Source organism: Oncorhynchus mykiss, chromosome 12 (genome assembly GCF_013265735.2).
Source record: "Oncorhynchus mykiss isolate Arlee chromosome 12, USDA_OmykA_1.1, whole genome shotgun sequence".
Classification (NCBI taxonomy): Eukaryota; Metazoa; Chordata; class Actinopteri; order Salmoniformes; family Salmonidae; genus Oncorhynchus; species Oncorhynchus mykiss.
This window is the reverse complement of record NC_048576.1, coordinates 61,198,304-61,211,059: the sequence shown is the minus strand read 5'-3', so window position 1 is coordinate 61,211,059 and position 12,756 is coordinate 61,198,304. Positions and strand designations below refer to the sequence as shown.

The following is a 12,756-nucleotide window of genomic DNA, read 5'->3' as shown; positions in this document are numbered from 1 at the left end:
CTTACTAACAAACAAGTGAATTGCCCCCTTCTCTGTCCATAACAGTACAAGACATACATGACAGGGCCAACTCAAAGGTAGCCTACCAGTATTCAAACTCACCACCGGATAGCCAATTACTGTACATCGCACTACATGCAGAAGTCAGGCAAGTGCACACTTAAGGTGGGAGTGTGGGGGAGGAGATATTTTTCAAGATTCACAAATATTAAATGCGATAGTTTGTGCAATTCGTTACATATCAAATCTATATTTTTAAAGACACTATAAAGTAATTAATCAACTAAAAAAAAATTACGAGCTGATAGAAGGGCAAAAGGGCCCTTACTCATAGTATGGGCAAAAGGCTTGAGCACTGGTGGAGCCCTATCTGTGCACATGCCTGGCATGTAGAGATCATGGATGTCAGACAAGGATGTCCCCTGTTCTCTCCTGCTGTATACTTTGATATCGAAATCCCTGGCCCAGATGATAAGAGAGGACCTTAGCTCTGGTCGCTGCTTCACACCGCTCAACCTAGATTCTAGAACAAGTCACTTTTTATTTTGTGACACTCTCACACAAAAAAAACTGAAACGGAAGGGTTGATGCTTGCAGTTTACTAAGGAGCTACTATTGAAAAGGACATAGCCAGTAAGTCATTGAACATTTTTTTTTTTACAACAGACCTGGGTTCAAATACATGTTTATTAAAGTATTTATATTTTAAAGATGTATTTTCTGTATATTTTCTAATCATTTTCTATACATTATATTTTAAACTATTTTCAATTACTTGTTTCCAAATCATGTACAAATACCCCTGTGTTCAAACAGACCTGGTTTCAAATGCATAGAGTACTTAAATATTTCAAATAAATATTTCAAATACAGATTCAACATCTTGTATTTTCAAGGAAGAGTTGACTAAATACTTCGAAATATATTGGAAAATAATTTAAAGGTCTGGTAAAGAATAAAACCACAAAGTAATTCACAATCAATACCAATATCTTGTCATTTTAAATCACTTCCAGCTGCATCTCAAGTAAGGACTTTGGCTCAATAGGGAACTGAAGAGAAAGGGAAGACAGAGCGAGAGGGGGATATGGACTGTAAAACAGACAGTGTTTCATGGTGACCTAGGCCTCAGCAGAAGCCTGTCTGTCTGAGGTTATAGTCTCGCTGATGAAGTCCATGTAGCGTTTCACACGGGTGTAGACTCCAGGGAAGCCTTTCAAAGCACAGCCATTGATATCCCCAAAACTCACGATTCCCACCTGGACCAACACACCAGATGAGGGACAAACCAACGGCCCACCAGAGTCCCCCTGTAGAACCAAGAAAACAACACAAACATACATTTACAACATTCAAGTAAGTGTGCGTGTGTATGTGAGAGAGAACGATAGAGAGAGAGAAAGAGCGTGTGTGTGTGTGTCAGTGATGTGGGTCAGCTGTTTGTTCACCTGCACCTACCCACAATTGCTTATAACCCATCCACAACCAGCTGATTATGTGATAAAGTGAAAAATCTAAGAACCTTACCCAAAAATATAGAGAATGCTCTGTACAGTTCCTTTTTTTCCCTCTTGAACATTTGTTGAATAATTAACAATATTTCATGACCCTAAACCCGCCCGCCTCACGGGGACTGGCGCATCACTAGTGTGTGTGCCCACGTGTGTGTGTGTGTGTGTGTGTGAGAGAGAGAGGGTGTCACGTTCTGACCATCGTTCGTGTGTTTTCCTTGTTTTAGTGTTGGTCAGGACGTGAGCTGGGTGGGCATTCTATGTTGTGTGTCTGGTTTGTCTATTTCTATGTTTGGCCTGATATGGTTCTCAATCAGAGGCTGGTGTTAGTCATTGTCTCTGATTGGGAACCATATTTAGGTAGCCTGTTTTGTGTTGGGTTTTGTGGGTGATTGTTCCTGTCTTTGTGTTTGTGGCACCAGATAGGCTCAGTCACTTTGGTTTTTTCTTTTTTCCTTGTTTTGGAAGAGAAGAGAACGAGCGCCATTCTCCTTGCGGAGATGGTGCAAAATACACGGTCGGTCCCTGGGATTGGGCTGGCCAACACGATTCGGTTTGCTTGGAAGGAAAAGGAGTTGGAGCCTTTAGGACGGGAAACTTTTGGAAGGATAATATTGATGGGGATTCTAAAGCTGACGGTGAAGGACGTGTTTTGTTTCCAAGGCAACTCGTTGGAGGGAGCATACGACGTGGCACTATATACAGAGGAGAAACACGATGATATCCTGAGAAGGGCAAGAGCAGTGGGAGGTGAGAGGCCGATGAACCACTATGAAATAACAAGCCTGGCGAGGAACAACTTTAGGTTTGTAACTGTCAACATATACAACCCATACGTTAAGGACGAAGAGGTGAGGGCCTTTCTGGGGAGATACATGGATAACGTCTCCTCAGCAAGGCACCTCAAAGACTCCCTTGGGTTTTGGAATGGGAGGAGAGGCTTCCAGGCCCTCCTCAGGGAGGACCCAAAGGGACATGGTGGCTACCTCCATCCTCCTGCTATGTTCTCCCTGGGGGCTGACAGGGGGACATTGTTTTATGCACGTCAGCCTCCATTTCGCAGGCGCTGTATGGCCTATGGCCACATCTTCGCCTCGTGCAGCGCAAGAAAATGCAGATTTTGTGGATCTGGGGAGCACGAGGCGAAGGATTGTGACGAGCCTAAGGCGTGCCACGGGTGTGGCTCGTTAGCACACCTGTGGCGGGGGTGTCCGGCTCGTCAGAGGTCATACGCGTCTGTGGCTGGGGGGGGGAGCAGGAGCGGGGGATGGGGGAAGAAGAGGAGGGGAAGGAAGAATGCCTCATGACCAGAGTACAGGTCCAGAGGGGAGGGTCGCAAGGAAGGAGGAGGAGCAAGAAGTGGCGGATGGAAGAGAGAAGGAAACGGAAGACACGGGAGTAGGAGAACCAGGAAAAGCGGCGAAGGCAAGCGAGTGGAGGAGCATGAGAGAGAAGAAAGCGAGGGAGGAGTGGTGGAGAAGGAGATGGTGGAAGAGCAAGTGGAGTGGGGGGAAAGTGCCCTGGTGGAAGAGATGAGGGGTATGGTGGAGGAACTGGCGGGGGGGGGGGGGGGGGGGGGGGGTGGTATCTCTCCACTGCCGCCATCACCAAAGAAGAGAATGAAGAGGAGGGTGCGATTGGCCGACAGTGAGAGGGAGGGGATGGTCAAGAGAGTGATGGGGGTGGGAGAAACCTCTAGGTTGCTGCTGGTTTCCCCAGGCCCTCAACTTTTGTTGGGTGGGGACACACCTAACAAGTCTCAGGACTGGGTGCAGGAGGAGGTGGGGAGTTTTTTGTTTGGGGACTCAGCCTCCCCTATTTTTTTCCAAAACAGCTGCAGCGCTGGGGAGGGGGAGGAGTGTGGGGGTAGACCCAGGGTGCAGGGCACCCCGGAGCCAAACACTATTCCTGCATCCTGGGTTGGTGAGATGGAGGAAGAGGGGGGGACGTCGGGAGTACGGATGGTGTTATCACCGGTAGATATGAAGCAGGGGAGCATCGGGTGAGTCTCCTGTTTTTGTTTTTTTTCTGTCTGGGTTTAGTATTTGAGTGTATTACATGTTTCTATTTTATTATTTCATGGGGTCTAATTTTACTTTTGTTAGTTTAAATGTAAGGGGTTTAAGGGATTATGTTAATAGGAGGGCGGTTTTTAGTTATTTGGAGGGTGTGGGGTTTGATTTTTGTTTTTTACAGGAGGTTCACCTGAGGGATGGAGGGGATGTTAGTAGGTTTAAGAAGGAGTGGGACAAAGGGGAGTCGGTTTGGGGTATTGGGGGGGTGCACTCATCGGGGGTAGGGATTTTGTGTGGGCACAGGGAGGTAAAAGTGGAGGGTTCTTTTGTGGTGATGCAGGGGAGGGTTATAGGGGTGGATGTCACGATAAGGGATTGTAAATTTAGATTAATGGTGGTGTATGGGCCACAGGTGGTGGCAGACAGGAGGGAGATGGTGGACTGTCTGGCGCCCCTGTGTGTCACAAATAGGAAATTAGTGATAGGGGGGGATTTTAATACAGATTTAGGAATAGGGGGGGATAGCAGTGCAGGCGCCATCACCGGGCTAATGGCTTGCCATGGTCTGGTTGATGGTGGCCTGCACACTACTCCGAAAATGGCCGGTCCTACATGGCGCAACTCCAGGGTGGTTGCGCAGAGGCTCGACTATATTTTTTTACCCAGGTCTTTGGGTAAGTTGTCTGGGCGGCTGTTGCCTGTTTTCTTTTCGGATCACGACGGGGTGCTTCTGCAGGTGGGGTCGCCAGTCTGCCTCTTTGGTAAGGGGTACTGGAAGTTAGATCGGGATGTGCTGGAGGAGCAGGCTTTTGTTGACGGGTTTTATGGTTTCTTTTGGAGGCTTGAAGGCCTCAGGTCCATGTGCGAGGGGGTGTTAGAGTGGTGGGAATTAGTTAAGGTGAGGATTAGGGCTTTTATAATAGGGTATTGCAAGAGGAAAAAAAGGGAGGAGAGTAGGGAGGTGGATCGTATCCAAAGGTTAATTGAACTCGAGTACGAGGCAGGCAACCTCTGCGGGTCGTTTGACTGGGAGAGATCCGCAACCCTAAAGGCGCAGCTCAGGGAGTTGCAGGAGCAGAAGGCTCGAGCTTTCCTGGAGCGTGCGCATAGTGGCTTTCTAGAACACAATGAGACTTGTTCTGCTATGTTCTTTAAGTCGGTTAGGGCCAGACAGAGTAGGAAGGTAATGCATGGCGTTAGGGAAGAAAATGGTAGTATAGTTAGAGAACCATATGGTCAGGGTGACAACTGATCATTTCCAAGGTTTATTTAAGGAAAGGGAAATAGATGTAGAGCAGGGAAATGTGTTTTTAGAACACTTGTCCAGGCGGTTGCCGGAGGACATTAGAGAAGTGATGGAGGCCCAGATTTCACTGGAAGAGGTTGAGAGCGCTCTTAGGAGGATGGGAAAAGGGAAGGTGCCTGGGATGGATGGGCTGCCGGCTGAGTTTTATCTCAAGTTTTGGGGTATACTTGGACCAGTGGTCCTCGAAGTCTTGAAGGCCATCCTTGAGACGGGGGTCCCGGGGGGATCAATGGCTGTTGGTGTGCTGTCACTTTTATATAAGAATAGGGAAGTAACAGACCTTGGCAACTGGCGGCCGTTGACCATGCTGTGTGTAGATTACAAGCTACTTGCAAAGGTTTTAGCAGACCGGTTGCGCACAGCCCTTCCCTACGTCGTCCATGAGGATCAGACGTGTGGGGTAGAGGGCCGCTCTATTAGATGGAACCTACAGTTAATCAGGGACTCCATCGCTTGGGTTGAAGATAGAGGACTGCCTTTAATGGTAGCAGCGCTAGATCAGGCGAAAGCCTTTGATCGCGTGAATAGATCCTTTTTATTCAGAGTGTTAGGTCGATTAGGATTTGGGGAGAAGTTCATAGGATGGATTCGTACATTATATGTTGGAGCGGGGTGCCGAGTTAGTGTAAATAGTCACTTGGGTGACGTTTTTGACCTCTCGTCTGGGGTCAGGCAGGGGTGCCCACTCTCGGCTCTCCTCTTCGTTCTGTACATGGAGCCTCTGGGGGCTGCCATTAGGGCAGACACAGGGGTGGAAGGCTTGTTGATCCCTGGAAGTGGTGGGCTGCGTGTTAAGATGACGCAGTACGCCACTTCCTTGCTGCTGTGCAAGGACTCGTGCCTGACAAGGTCCCTTGCCATCTTTGGGGATTTCACCCGAGCGTCGGGAGCAGTTCTGAACCATGCAAAGTCTTCCGTCAAGTTTTTCGGAAGATGGCGTGGTAGAACGGATGTGCCCAGGGGGTTATCTCTCTGTGAGGGGGCCCTGAAGATTCTCGGGGTCCATTTTGAGACCTCCAGCTCAGCGACGCTAAACTGGAACATGCGTATCGCAGTGGTACAGAGGAAGCTAGCAATGTGGAAGGCTAGGTATTTGTCTTTTATGGGCAAAGTCCTGGTCCTAAAGGTGGATGTGTTGCCGTCTCTTTTGTATTTGGCGTACATCTACCCATTGCCGGCTAGTCTGAGGAGGCCTCTAGTGAGGCTTGTGTTTCAGTTCATGTGGAGTGGCAGGTGCGAGTGGGTCACCAGGGCACGCATGCTCTGTCCCATCGGGGAGGGAGGTAGGGGGGTACCACATTTCCCCCTCAAGCTGGACGCAATTTTTGTTTCTTTCTTGTTAATGGAGCTTGCTCATCCAGTGATACACCCGTCCGGTTACTTCCAGCGGGTGTTCTTCTCGTATCAGGCGAGAAGCGTAATGGTGTGGTCTAACACGGGTCCTCGGGCGGAACAGCTGCCGTGGCACTTTGGTCATGCGGCCAAGTGGCTGCGTGCGCACCCTGAGGTTGAAGTTGCCCGAGTAGGTTTAGATCACAGGCACCTGTACGAGGAGGTCAGAAAGGCAGGGAGTCCGACGCCTGTAGTGGGCATCTCGGAAGTGGTCTGGGAGGGAGTGCAGGCGCGGGGTCTGGACAACAGGCTCAAGGACCTGAATTGGTTGAGCCTCCATAAGTGCTTGCCGGTACTATCCATCATGTACCGGTATAGTTTGGTGCAATCCCCACCTGTCCAAGATCCTCTTGTGGCAGGGAGGAGACTGTGCGCCATGTCTTTTGGGACTGTGCCTTTGCCGGAGTAGTATGGGCTAGGTGTTGTTAGGTTTGGTAAGGGGGGATTTTGTATTGACGTGGGCCAGGTTAGAGAGAGGTGTAGGGAGAGCGAGAGGGGCGGATAGGGACAGGTTTCTGCTCTGGCTTCTCATGAGTCTCTTTAAACGGGGGCTGTGGGAAGCCAGGCAGAACATGGTGAAGACAGGGAGAGATTGGGGGGTGGAAGGGATAGTGAGGAGGGTGGAAGGAGATTTGAAGGGGAGGATGAAGAGGGAGGAGAGGAAGTGGGGGCAGCATGCTGCCCGGGAGAGGTGGAAGGGGGGTTTAGGGCTGGGTGTCATTTAGATTTGTAAGAGGATAGATTAGGGACGGGGAGATAGGGAAAGGTAGTTTGTAGGATGACGGGGAGGGAAGATGCTCCCCTGAGGTTTTGTTTGGGGTTTCTTGTTTAGTTACATTAAAATACCATTATTGAAGTATGAATGAAAATTATGAGTTGTAAAGAATGAATGGTATTGAATGTAATAAATTATTTTTTCAAAAAAAAAAAAAAGATAGGACTGTTTTGGTTTTTCCACGTTTCTTGTTTTGTAGATTGTTGTACTTTCATCTTTATTAAAGATGTACAAAACTAACCACGCTGCATTTTGGTCCGCCTCTCTTTCCCCAGAAGAAAACCATTGCAGAGGGAGGGTCTGTGTTTGTATAAAACATGTATATGTACCAATCAGGAGACCAGGAAAGAAGACTCACCAGACAGGAGTCTTTCCCTTTTATGGAGCCAGCACACAGCATGTTGTCAGTGAGGTCCGGAAACTTTTTCTTACAGGTGCTTCGTTTCACGATGGGCAACTTCAGCTCCTGGAGGGTCCTATTACCAGACAATTTCACTGGAGGGAGGGAAAAGAAGAAACTGGTCTCAATTGGGTTCCTCTGAGTAAATAAAAGTTTATAAATCACACTGCAAGATTATAATTAAGCAATAAAGCACGAAGGGGTGTGATATATGGCCAATATACCCCGGCCATGCACAACGTGGAGTGCTGGGATACAGCCATTAGCTGTGGTATATTAGCCATATACCTCAAACCCCAGAGGTGCCTTATTGCTATTATAAACTGGTTACCAACATAATTAGAAAGGTAAAACATTTTGGGGGGTCATATCCAATCAGCATTTCAGCCAGTCAGCATTCAATGCTGGAACCACCAGCTTTATAATGAGGTTTGTGGTAAATCATTTTACACTACTAAAATGTCGCCCACAGAATTTAATGCTGACATTCAATCAAGACCAAACCAACCAAAGCTATGCTTTAGAACCTGGCACTGTGAGTGTTTGTATATCGGTGTTGCTGTGTGTTTGCTCACCATTGTTCCCGACATCGCCCCAGCCAGCGACGAAGCACTTCGACCTTGGGCCAAAGTTATCACTCGGTTTGGGCAGGGACATGGGCTTCACCAGAGAGGAAAAGGACACCTTTTCTCTCATCTTCACCAAAGCGATGTCGTGCAGCAGGGCAAAACGCTGGTACTGTGGGTGACTGACGATGCGTGAGATGGTTCGATAAAACACTGATGGCTCATTCAGGCTGTGTGTCCCCAGACGAATGGAGGAACGGTCTGGAATAGGGTTGTCATTCCTAATACACATGCAGACAGGTAAAACAGCCTGGTCTCATAGACTAGGTGTAACATAGTACATTTAAATCCAGGACACTGAAATTAGAATATGTTACATTTGATATGGTTACATAAGATATGTTACTTAAGGCAAAAAACGAAAGTAGGATGGTTGTAATGTGAATTAACCCAAAGCTGTGTTTGAATCTTATCACGGATCTTATCACAGACAACGGTAGCATTTTATTTTATTAGCAACTTTGCAACTAGTTACTACTTTTTTAGCTACCTTGCTACTAAACATTTAGAAAATTCATAACATATTGTAGGACTTGCAATTCGTAACATATTGTACGAATTGCAATTCCTAACATATCATATGAATTGTCATTTGTAACATATCATACAAAATGGATGATGGACATCCACAAATGAATAGATACCATACTAAACGTAACATCATACTAATCGGCATGGTTCAGATTTACGTTTACTCTGTTATGTCTACCCCTTAGTCCAGGTTGGATTGAAACATTACACAGACATTGATATATTTCATACAAATCTTTCGGTTCTATTCCAGCAAGCAAATTTGGCCTTTGAAATTATAATGATGTCATTCTAGTTGGTAAACTGGTTTTCTGCTTGTAGACACGTTAAGAAAATTACAACCATGGAAAAAACGTCATTTTGGCTGCAGACACGATAATGAGTTCAACATGCAAACCTCCTTCACACACAAACACACTTACGGGTCAACACAGTGTGCAGCGGTGAGCACCCATTCCTCAGTAAGGAGGGATCCGCCACAGCTAAAGGAGCCTGTATTATCCGTGATTAAAAGGTAGACTATCCACGGCCAGCTGCCCTTTTGAGCATCCTTTCCCCCCGCGATAGAGCTCCGAGCCTGGGGCACAAACGATTCTAGAGAGGGAGGAGATGGAGGGTGGAAAGAATGCCAGACTGTGACACAGTTTCATGTACAAACACTCTGCATTTGATACTTTGCTCCTGTCAGAACTCTGAAATTAGTGCCACCGCACTAGAACATCTGAGCAGTTGAAATAATAACAAAGTGATCCTCCCCACCCCTGTCTCTGTAAAAAGTGGAGGGATTGGGCAGGAGGATTGTAACCACTTTCAAATTCACAGACAGAGCTCTGGATGCAAGGACTGACCATCTATGATATCACAATTACAGTTTTAAACATGATTTGAGGCTATATAATGTTTGTTTACATTTACTTTGCAAAACATTGGAGTAAAATAAGCTTTGGGTTCTGATGGGTCCCAAACTCACCTCATGAGGCATTTATTAAGTGATATTCTTCAAGAATCAGCTTAATTTATACGTCCTAATTGGATGTAGCAACTGCAGATTTCCCCTTTAAAAGGATATAGTGGTGATAAGTATTTATATGTAGTGGTGATATTCGAAGCGCTGAAGAGCTGCACAAAAGTGCAATACATTTTAAGGCAATATTCCCGCGTTAGCAGAAGCTGCATTCATGCCACGGTAAATGCTACATATGTCGTCTCAGTTGGAAATTACATTTACATTTAAATCTGAGCTATGCATATGGTTTGAATCGAGCCCTTAGTGGTAACTAATGCCAAAACAGAGAGATATGCTTGAAGTTCTTTGTTCTAGTGGATGGCAAAACAATTATGTACATGCCCAAATATGTAGGCTAATGATGCTCAAATTAAAACACCAGTCAAAAAAATGTTGTCACTATCTGATGAATGTAATAGTTACTGTGGACCAAGCAAGCTAAAAACGAGTTGATGCTCTTTTAATTAATACATTTTTGTTGACCTCACCTGCAGCATCTTGGACCAGCAAAATTACAGACAGTAGTCCCCAAAAACCCATAGCTTTTCCTGTCAGTATCCAACCAACCAGACGGCTGTTTGATGGATAGACACTGACTGACTGAAGTCCAGCTTTATAGACGTCCATGCTTAGATTACATCAATGTTACACATGTGCAATCTGATTAACAGTTCCAATGATAGCAGGCTGCTCATCTGGGTTACTGATAAAATCATGTTCTATTTTATTTTCAGAATGCAAATTCTCAAAAAGAGAGATGAGGTGATATTTCTATCTCAAGCTATTCAATTAAAGAAATAGTGTCCACTGACATTTCTAGTTTTCAACCAGAGTTTGTGTTTACTATAGAGAGGAACCAGGCAAGGCCTGGTTACCTTTAAATGGCTCAGCGCTCCATGGACTGAATCCCGACCTAAGAACAATTAACCTGCATGATTACAATATGTACATTATCAGTCAAAAGTTTGGACACACCTACTCATTACAGGGATTTTCTTTATTTTTACTCTTTACTATAATAGTGAAGACATCAAAACTTTGATATAACACATATGGAATCAAGTAGTAACAAAACAAAGTGTTAAACAAATCCAAATATATTTTATTGTTGTAGATTCTTCAAAGTAGCCACCCTTTACATTGATGACAGCTTTGCAAACTCGTGGCATTCTCTCAACCAGCTTCATGAGGTTGTCACCTGGAATGCATATCCATTAACAGGTGTGCCTTGTTAAAAGTTAATTTGTGGAATTTCTTTCCTTCTTAATGCATTTGAGCCAATCAGTTGTGTTGTGACAAGGTAGGGGTGGTATACAGAAGATAGCCCTATTTGGTAAAAGACCAAGACCATGGCAAGAACAGCTCAAATAAGCAAAGAGAAACGACAGTCCATCATTACTTGAAGACATGAAGGTCAGTCAGTCTGGTCAATTTCAAGAACTTTGAAAGTTTCTTCAAGTGCTATGATGAAACTGGCTCTCATGAGGACCGCCACAGGAAAGGAAGACCCAGAGTTACCTCTACGGCAGAGGATAAGTTCATTTGAGTTACCAGCCGCAGAATTTGCAGCCCAAATAAATGCTTCACAGAGTCAAGTAACATACACATCAGCTGTTCAGAGGACACTGTGAATCAGGGCTTCATGGTCAAATGTAACCTTTATTTTAACTAGGCAAGTCAGTTGAGAACAAATTCTTATTTACAATGACGGCCCACACTAGCAATACCCGGACGACACTGGGCCAATTGTGCGCCTCCCTATGGGACTCCCAATCACGGCTAGTTGTGACACAGCCTGGATTCGAACCTGGGTAAGTAAAAGCCTCAAGCAAGGTTCTAAAGACTGTTGACATCTAGTGGAAGCCTTAGGAAGTGCAAAATGACCCCACAGACACCACAAGGTTGCGTGCTCAGCACCCTCCTGTACTCCCTGTTGTTAAAGGAATTTTATTCCTATATGTTAATCAATCAATTAAAACACTCTGTCAGTTTCTAAGAATGTGTAAGATACTTATTTGCATAAAATGGACATAGACCAGTCTCAAAATCAATTAATTGCGTTTATTCTCAAGAGTACTGAACATAATCACAAAGTACATCAGTTTTATATATCCCACATTGCGTCATGTCTTACGAAAATGGCTCTCCTCCTCCTGGACCATGACAAAGCTGTTTTTCAATTCCGTTCCAACACATACATTGCTTATCTTCTGCTACCATATGTTACACAATCTACTGCACACCCAACGGTTTCTCCCCACCCTGGTTGGGGACCAGACATATTTCCTGTTGTTAGTTTCACTGTGGTCACGAGTTGTCTGTTGACCCTTCCTCTTTGCCTATGTACCAACATATTCCTTAATAGACAACATATAACTCTGTGAGTTATAACTCTATGCCTACAGCACCCGATGCACCCGATGTCACAGGAAGGGAAAACATATCAAGGACAACAACCATCAGAGCCACTGCCTGTTCACCCCAATATCATCCAGAAGGCGAGGTCAGTACAGGTGCATCAAAGCTGGGACCGAGAGACTGAAAAAAAAAAACGTATATCTCAAGGCCTTCAGACTGTTAGCCATCACTAGCACAGAGAGGCTGCTGCCTACATACGCAGACTTGATATCATTGGCCACTTTAATAATGTTTACATGTCTTGTATTACTCATCTCGTATGTATATACTGTATTCTATACTATCTACTGTATCTTAGTCTATGCCGCTCTGACATCACTCATCCATATATTTATTGTTAATTCCATTCCTTTACTTAGATTTGTGTGAATTTGGTATTTGTTGGGAAATTGTTAGATATTACTTGTTAGATATTGTTGCACTGTAACGGTTTTCCTGTTGTGAAGGAGAAGCGGACCAAAATGCGGCGTGGTGGTTACTCATGTTTAATGAAAAAACGATAAACACGAACACTACAAAACAATAAACGTGGAAAACCAAAAAACAGTCCTATCTGGTGCAAACACAGAGACAGGAACAATCACCCACAAACACACAGTTAAACCCAGGCTACATGAGTATGATTCTCAATCAGAGACAACTAATGACACCTGCCTCTGATTGAGAACCATACTAGGCCGAAACATAGAAATACCCAAATCATAGAAAAACAAACAGACTGCCCACCCAACTCACGCCCTGACCATACTAAATAAATACAAAACAAAGGAAATAAA

At 45.2% G+C, this 12,756-nt stretch overlaps 1 protein-coding gene across 1 annotated transcript; it reads right to left on the bottom strand.

The window, feature by feature from the left end:
* Positions 1–578: 578 nt before the first annotated feature.
* On the bottom strand, positions 579–10,145 carry LOC118936506 (tryptase-2-like). The gene is made up of 5 exons (XM_036937964.1): positions 10,051–10,145; positions 8,979–9,150; positions 7,975–8,246; positions 7,358–7,494; positions 579–1,310 (listed from the first exon to the last, which is right to left on the bottom strand). Exons 1-5 carry the CDS (start codon positions 10,100–10,102, stop codon positions 1,122–1,124), a joined length of 822 nt encoding a protein of 273 aa, XP_036793859.1. The 5' UTR covers positions 10,103–10,145; the 3' UTR covers positions 579–1,121.
* Positions 10,146–12,756: the final 2,611 nt, after the last annotated feature.

Bases quoted from the DNA above. Each gene is read 5' to 3' on its own strand.
- LOC118936506 (XM_036937964.1), bottom strand. From the start codon at position 10,102: ATGGGTTTTTGGGGACTACTGTCTGTAATTTTGCTGGTCCAAGATGCT. The intron at 9,151-10,050 runs GTGAGGTCAACA...CTCCCTCTCTAG, and splicing joins GCTGGTCCAAGATGCTGCAG to AATCGTTTGTGCCCCAGGCT. The intron at 7,495-7,974 runs GTGAGCAAACAC...CCCTCCCTCCAG, and splicing joins GGGCGATGTCGGGAACAATG to TGAAATTGTCTGGTAATAGG.